This window comes from Nothoprocta perdicaria, unplaced genomic scaffold, assembly GCF_003342845.1.
Source record: "Nothoprocta perdicaria isolate Ctin4 unplaced genomic scaffold, notPer1 scaffold_594, whole genome shotgun sequence".
In the NCBI taxonomy this organism is placed as follows: Eukaryota; Metazoa; Chordata; class Aves; order Tinamiformes; family Tinamidae; genus Nothoprocta; species Nothoprocta perdicaria.
Window position 1 is genome coordinate 14,128 of NW_020455859.1, and position 8,063 is coordinate 22,190.

The 8,063-nt window shown below is 59.9% G+C and overlaps 1 protein-coding gene across 1 annotated transcript in view; it reads right to left on the reverse strand.

Annotated features, from left to right (window-relative positions):
- DNHD1 (dynein heavy chain domain 1) overlaps positions 1–8,063 on the reverse strand; it is a gene marked incomplete at its 5' end in the record, with an annotated part of 50,046 nt that overhangs the window by 3,690 nt on the left and 38,293 nt on the right. Inside the window, 5 exons of the mRNA XM_026049130.1 lie at positions 46–480; positions 630–808; positions 5,141–5,281; positions 5,541–5,982; positions 6,206–6,637. Coding sequence (XP_025904915.1) covers positions 46–480; positions 630–808; positions 5,141–5,281; positions 5,541–5,982; positions 6,206–6,637 — 1,629 coding nt within the window. The remainder of the gene's footprint in view (positions 1–45; positions 481–629; positions 809–5,140; positions 5,282–5,540; positions 5,983–6,205; positions 6,638–8,063) is intronic.

An 8,063-nucleotide genomic window follows, 5' to 3' on the forward strand; every position in this document is an offset into this window, starting at 1 on the left:
GAGCCACTCGAGGCCGCGCAGCTGGCCGCCCAGCCGCAGCGGCACCAGGGCCCCCAGCAGCCCCAGCAGCGGCCGGTGCCTGTCCTGCAGGCCGGCCTGCGCCTGCTCCAGGAACTGCTGCGTGACGGCGCGGCTGCTCTCGGCCAGCTGCGCCTCCTGCGGCTCCTGCGCGCCGCCCTCCGCGCGCCTCACGGAGAGCAGCGCCGTGCGCATGACGGCCAGGGACGCGTGTGCGGAGCAGCGGTACAGCGGGTGCAGGCGGCAGAGCTGCCGCAGCGCCTCGTGCAGCCCGGCGCCCAGGCGGGCCAGCGGCCGGTAGCGGGCCTGCAGCTCGGCGTGCCGCGTCTGCAGCCCCACCAGGTAGTCGTGCTTGGTGCGCAGCGCCGAGAGCTGCATGTTGAGCATCTGCAGCATGGGCAGGAAGTTCTCGTCGTCCAGCAGYGGCCGCGGCGCCGCGGACACCAGCTCCAGCAGCGCCTCCTGCGAGGGCAGAGCCGCGCGGGCGGCGGGAGGCCGCGGCCGGGGAAGGGAGCAAGGCGGCTGCAGCCCAGTTCACAGCACTGCCCGACCCGGGGAGGACRGGCCAGGGCTGCCGGGGTGCGTGCTGCTGCCCGCAGCCCTGCGCTCACCTCGGTGTCCTCCAGCTTGTCCTCCAGCTCGAACACGCTGTGCTGTATCATCTGCGCGCGGGCCTTGGCGTCGTGCTGCTCCACGTGCAGGATCTCCTGCAGCAGCAGGGCTTCGAAGTCCTCCTGGCTGAGGCTCAGGTCGATTATCTTCACCTGCTTGAGCACGGCCTGGTCGATCTCTGCAAGGAAGCAGGAGAGGGGAGCTGGGAGCGCGGCCGCTGCTGCCAGGGCCTGTGCGGAGGGTGCAGGTGTGCGGGACTCCAGCCTCCTTGTGCGCGAGTCCCGCGTCCTGTCTTGGCCCCCGGCTCCAGACTCAAAGCCGCACGACCTCCCKGACGAGCTGAACCGTGCTGAGCACAAGTGCGTGCCAAGGGGACGGAGGAGGTGACCCCAAAAGCCTGTGCCAACGGTGCAAGCTGCCACTGCCCAGTCATAGGGAAATACAGTGAGCCTGGGTGACCTGCAACTCATCCCAGGGGCGGCAGGAAAAGAGGACGCACCAGGTAAAATTGAAAGGTTAAAAAAAGAAAATCAACCTGACTGAAAAACCTTAATGGTCAGGACTGAAGGGGAAGGGGCAGCGGGACATTTTCCGCTGTGTGTGACCCTCCAGGGAGAGCAGCCGAGGGGGGACTCAAGGGCTGACAGGAGGAGCTCTGAGAGCAGTCGTGTGCTCAGCTATTAGGTGGCAATCCCAGTGCAACCTGGAGATTCTGCTGCTTAGACCTTATTGCTCCCAGTCTACCAGTCAGGTAAACAGAACATCTGCCTGTGCTWCGTTCCTCAGCATAGCGGTAGTGATGATTGCCGTCCCTCTCGGAAAACCAAATTGTCCCATGACAAGAAATGCAAGACCTCTCTAAACCCAGCTGCAAGGCACAGGTCAATGGGCAATAAAGGTAAGTCAGCACAAGCAAAGACTGAAAAAATAGAAGCCTGTAAGTGTGTGTCTGCTGCATTATATATAGGCTTTTAAAGATGTAATGAGAAGTCCTTCACAGGAAGAAAAACGGAGTACATAGTTATAAAAAGCAGCTAGAACAGGAAAGGCTGCTGCAGAGAAGGGCATGCCCGTATCTTTTAAGACAACATGRGTCGCAAGCCAAGGGGAGCAGTTAGCACTTGCCTGCAGACAGAGTGAAGAGGAACACAAAGTGTTTGTGGACTTTGTGGACCAATTTGGACATTCAGATTAACGGGGCGGGGGGGAGGTCTACCTGGAGTGTACAGACACAAATGAAAACCAGCAGTGCCTAAAAACTGATCTTGAGCCTCCTAAAGCGAGCGTCTGAATGACGACCCGTCCCAAGGTGCGTGTTGCCCCAGGCTGGGCCCGTGGGCAGAGCGGGGGTTCGGGCTGGCAGAGTGCGGACACGGGCCCGTCCAGAGCCCTCTGCAAGGTGGCAGCTGAGCGGAGGGGAGCTGGGGAGATGGCACATGCTGCRGTCTGGAAGACAAGGGAGAAATGCCGGGCAAGGAACCGGGATGCCCGCCCTGGGCTGGCTCCCGAGTTCAGCATCACCAGCCAACGCTCAACAAGCTCAAGTCCTGGTGCAAGCTGCAGATGTATCATCAGCTGCGAAACGTGGCCCCCACCCGCTCAGCACAGCAACGAGACACAATTTGGCAGTGATTGGCCAAACAAATCTGCTCAAACGCCTTTGGGATAAATTATTTTCCACAAATAATGTAAATCAGTGGGGCCCCTATTCAAAATTATTCTGGATCTTTTTACCTATTCAAAGACAGCTGCAAAACATCAGGGATGAAAGAGCAGAGTTCAAGACAAGAATCTCAGCGCTCTCCATAAACAGAAAGTCTGGTCAGAAGGAGCAGGAATCTGCTGTTGCTCTTAGCTCAATTTTCTGTGGCAACACTTGAAGACAAAACCGTCTCTCCTGGTGTATCTCTCTCGCTAATGAATCTCTCTGAGGCGGGGAGCTGCCCTGCTCAGCAGCTCCTGTCCGAGTATGGGGCTCTCTGCGCGGCCCGCCAAGCTGCACAGCTATGCTTTGGAGCAGAAGTCCTGATCTTCTACCCGCTCCCTCGTAGAGAAATGTCTCCAACAACGTGACAACCAGCAAATATGTCTCCAAAGGCTCTTAAGGACCAGACTGGTAGGAGATGTGGTGTACGGGGCAGTGCAGAGACAGAGGAGCTGACAGCCAGCTCCTGAACACCAAGTGAAGCCTCAGGGCCGGGCTCTGCACCGGCGGCACCGGGAACCACTGCAACGCAGCCGGTACCCGGCAAGAGCGGTGCCAGGCGAGTGTCACCTGCGGCAAGCAGCACCTCGGAAGAGGAGCCCCTGCGCGCCAGAGCCTGCAGACGCGGCAGCGTCTGTGCGGGTTCGCTTTCCTGCGTCACCGCCGAGGCTGAGCTGCCAGCGTTGGGCAGGCGCTCCCGCACCGGCCTCCGAGCGCGCGGCTGCACGCCCGTCCTTCTGCATACCCACACAAGCCTGCCAAGACATTTGCTGCGTAATCTGATTAGGAGCGGTAAAGAGGTTTAAAAATAAGTGCATACGTGTGGGGAGAACGACGCAGCTGCTATTAAAGACACGAGTGCTTCTTTTAGCGTCAGCGGTGCAGAACTGCTGCCGCAGGTGTGTGGAGGCCACAGCCCCTCAGCAGCGTCAGAGGAGCCAACCTGCCAAAATCTGCCTGCAACAGGTAGAAGAAAACAATATACGAACGGCAGGGCTCCTTCTGGGAGATGAACGCCGGAGCTGCTGCGTAGCCAGAAATAAACCACCACGGGTGTGCCTGGAACATTTCCATCCATACATTTTAGCACAGAAGGTGCTAGAGACAAATCCTTATTTTGAGCAACCATGTAAGCACAGGGCTGCTGTGGGACCAGGACGGCAATCTGAGAACACCTGCACTGGGCAGGAGAGCAGAGTCCTGGCCAGCAAGGGGTGTCACTGACACTGCAAAAAGGCTTCAGGAAGCCAGCTCTAACTTCAATCAAGGGGGAAAATTTAGGKGAAAATTAAACTTGGAAGGTTTTTTTTTCCCCGTTTCTGCTGCTTTTTAGCAAACAAGAGAGGATCAGAATTTGAGGGGGATGTTAAGCATTTGCCAGAAAGTGCCGCTTTACAATCAGGAGCCCTAAATAACTTGCATTGCCCAACGCAAGAGCAGGCCGAGTGAACCCAAGAGCACAACCGCTGTCCTGCTCTGCACAGAAGTGCCGCGGGGCAGATGGAAGCACCGGCCGCCGGGAGCCCGAGCTCCACGGACAAGCAGATGCCAAGAGGAGTTTCCAGGAAGGGAGCACCGGTCTCTTGCAGGCCAAGGTCAGAGCCTGCTCGGTTGGTCCAGCCGCCAATGAGCCCTGCTGCTGCTCTCAGGATCCCTTCCAGTTTCAGAAAGGGATGGACCTGCACAGCCGGGATGGGCAGTCACGCCGGGAAGCTGGACCTTGGCTTCACACGGTTCTGTTTTGCCCTCCACTACTCGGTTSCTGGCACTTACTCTGCTTCTTGAGCTGCCATTTGCACAGAAAGAGCTRCTGTCCGCTACAGATCCAACTCCTGAGTGACAACGGTCACACGGAGCCTGTCACCTCACGTGTGGTCAGGCTTCCCCTCCTAACGGGGTGCCTCCTTTCTGTCTAGGTACCCTGCACGGATCCTGCCTCTGGATCACCCCGCGCCACGATGCTCCGCAGCAGTTCCTGGAGCTGCTCTCCTAGACACTGCTGATCCACGTAGCCGCATCTGCTCCTCCGGCCCTGCCCGATCCCTTCAGCACTCGCTGAGCAGCAGCGGCCTCCACGGGACTCCACCCCGACCTCCTCCTGCTGAGAATGGCCATTCCCTCTCGGCTCAGTCACCCCTTGGGGAGGAGCCGCTCTGGTTGTCCACGACAGCCCCTGCGGAGGACCCCTGCCCAAACCAGGGGCCCGCCCGCCGCCCCGTGCAGCTGCGGGGGCGTCCTGCGCGGCGCTGCCCGCCCGGGTGCGTGCACGTGTGCGCGGGCGCCGCGGGGCCGCCGGGCTCCCTACCTTGGCGCAGGGCGCCCAGCGGCAGCGCGGTGCTCAGGCAGAGCTGCGTGGGGGGCAGCGCGCCCGCCTGCAGGAGCTGCGGCAGGGACAGCCCCTTCTCCACGTCCAGCAGCAGCACCGCGGAGCCTAGGAAAGCAGAGGSGGGTCCTGCCGCTGCCTCCCGGCCCCTGTCCCCGCGTGTGCCCTCCCTCACGGACAGGAATCCCGCAGGACGAACACCCTGGCCCGGGCAGCCAGAGCCAGGTCCACCCTGTGCTCAGGGGCTCCACCAGCCCGCCAGGACCCGCCACCTTCAGGCAATCTGCACAAGGCRTTTCTGCAGCGGGGACTTGCCACGGCAGGGCCACCAAGGCAGGGACAGAGTCTGTTCGTCTCTGAGCSCCCGTGCGAGCCCTGCACCCTCCGCACCCAGATGTGACCCCGTGGGGCCAGGCCCCAAGCACGGAGGAGGCAGCAGGACTCCGGTGGCTCCTGGTACCCGCTCACATCACGGTCCTTACCGCTGTCAGCGGCGGCCAGGAGACTCTGCTCCAGGTTGGGGTCTGTGGCTGACAGCACGCGGAAGCTTTTCCTGGGCAGCTCTATCGTGCTCCTCGTCTCCTTGGCATTGAGGGAGAGGTCTGGTCCGAGGGAGACCTTGGCTGGAAGCAGAGAGGACGAGCTCTACCAGAGCCCTCAAAGGCTCCTGAGCGCATCCTGGAGCAGCAGGACAACAGCACCTCCTCGCCGAAGGTGTCCACTCCCCTGAGCACTTTTAAAGTAATTCTACTGTCCAGGTCATGGTGCCTGGAGGAAAACGTGGCCCAAGGGGCCTCCCAGGACCCTGCCCCAAAGCAGCCCTCTGCAATGGGAACGGCGCCTTCGCAGGGTCCCAACCCTCCCTCCGAACCGCTCACCTACCCGTGCCCGCCCCTTCCCGCGTGGCAAGCCAGCTGAGAGCCTGCTGGTCGGGGTCGAGGAGCAGGGGCCAGAAACGAGAGCCGTGCTGCATGTGCGCGTGGAGCAGCAGGGCTGCGTGGCGGCCGTCGGGGCTCTGCAGCTTGCCGGCCCGGTCCCAGGCGCGCTGCTCCCTCGCTGAGCTCAGCAGGGCCGGCAGCTCGAAGTCGGCTCGCACAGGCAGCAGGGCGGCATCAGCGGAGGCTTCGCTGGGGCCTGGCAGCTCCTCTTCYATGAGCCTCTGCACGTCGTCGGGCCCCGGCGCACAGGGGCAGCCTGCGCACAGGTCGCGCCACTTGCCAAGCAGCTCCTGCCGCCGCCGAGGCGGGAAGGCACCGAGGTAGGCTAAGGCTGCCGCGCAGAGCAGAGCATCTCCAGGCACCGTAGCAAACCTCTGCTCCAGGAGCTGTTAGACACAGCAGGTTGGGAGGCAGCTGCCCCTTGCCGCCTCCGTGCAGCTCCGCACCAGGACCCCGTCCTCCCACCTCCTGCGAGACCCAGCGGGCACAGAAACCCGCGAAGAGAAAAGAGCGAGGAGAGAAGAGGGGCAGAACACGGACCCGGCAGAACCGGGTCTCCGTGGGAGGCTGCCGGGGCAGCCCGGGGCAGCGAGGCAGCCCGAGCCTCACCTCGGCCGCCGCCGTGTAGTTGGCCACGTGCTCCGCGATGAAGCTCTCCAGGGCGGCCGCTGCCTCCTTCTCCTTCAGGCTGCGGTTCAGCTCGCGGAGCAGCAGCCTCTTGCTCTCCAAGGCGTGCTTCAGCTTCACGGTCCAGCCGTGGCTGAGCTTCCTGAAGCGCGCGGCCTGCAGGCGCTGGTCGTCCAGCCACCCCTTCTCGCTCTGGATCCGGAGCTGGCAGTGCTGCAGCTGCAGCACCGTGGGCTGCCACACGGCCAGAGCCTGGCAGTACCTGTAGATCGCGCAGATCCACTGGCACAGAGCAGCGGCAGCGACGCTGACGTGGCGCACAGAGGCGGCGCTCAGGCTGCCGCTGGACACGGCGTGGTCCAGCACGGCCAGCAGCTCCTTGGAGATCTCCTCCTTTGGGTAGGAAAGCAGCTCCTGTGGGATGGACAGGACAGACATGACGCTGTATAGCTGCTGACAACAAGGATCTTGGCTGGGTAAGCAATGTACCAGCAAGACCAGGTCTAACATCTCTGTGGGCTTGCGCTCAGCCTTGGGATCCTCTATGCCAGCAAACCCAGCAAACCAAGCCCTGAAAGTCCTGCCAGGGCAGGATGCCCACGACTGACCACGGGTGTGTGACCAGGGCACCAGTGCAGCACTGCAGTGCCTGTGTCCTGCTCAGGAAGGGCATCCCGTGGCAAAAGCAGCTTTTGGGACCTGTGACCTAAGGCCAGCCTGGGACATTCGCAGTGAAGATGTGGCTGGCACCACCAGCTGGGACAGAGCTGAGACGGGGCAGGAGCTGCCAGAGAGCCAGGGGAGAGCCCAGAAGAAGAGTCTGAGAAAAGGGGCACAAATCACAGCTGAGGAGTGGGAATGAATCTCAGAACATGAGTGTGGCCCACAAGGAAACAGCTGGCACGGCAAGAGAAGGTGCTGGAAAAGACCGGAGGGGCTGCTGCACRGGACGGAGCTTCGGAGGGAGTCATTCCCGGGATCCACAGCGCGATCCTTTCCATGCAACAAGAGGCAGGTCCAAGACAGTAATGACAAATCTGAACGGCGCTGCAGAGGTCCCTTTCCCATACGTGCATTGTGTATCTAACCTCGGGTAYAGGGAGAAAACCTCTTGGAGGGGCAGCCAAGCCCCTCCTTGTGAAGAGCCACGTATTAATAAAACTAGCAGCGTGTATGCAGTCTGCACCAAATGTTAGCAAAGACAAAGATAAACTGCTGCCGTGCCAAGCGCTGCTCCTAGCAGCTCTTTGCAATGTAAGTTTATGACTACTCGGAGGAAATGATAAACAAAACTAAATTAATTGCCTGAGCTGCCTCGCTRTTTGTCCGAGCTCTCTCCTCTCACACACACAGAAATATTCCACTGGCTTCTCCCAAACCCCACACAACCAAGAGCAATACCACAAGGCAAAGACACTATAGTTTCTCTCACAATCATATAATATGTCTGAAAAACCTACAGGAGCTCTGCAGATAAGCAGGAATCAAAAATCCAGGAAGTTTTTGGCAACTCTGAGATAAGAGTTAAGTTAAACTAATACTCCATCATTAAGAATTAAGAAAATGCATCAAAGTTTACTCAATCATGGCCAGAACCAGCAACTGACGTCAAATGTATTTTAAGTTTATGTTCTCTTCTTTTTTGTTTTTCCTTTAGAACTGCTTCCAGTCTCTGCAACACAAAATCCAAGCACTTACCGCACTAGAAACACGCATGCTGTTTTCATTTGAGCTCGTCTTTTGTTTAGAGCAGATCCAGGCCAGGCTGACAGCAYTAAGTACCCTGCATTTGCTATGCCAGGAACCCAATCAAGTTGTTGCTGCAATAATCGTGCCCCCA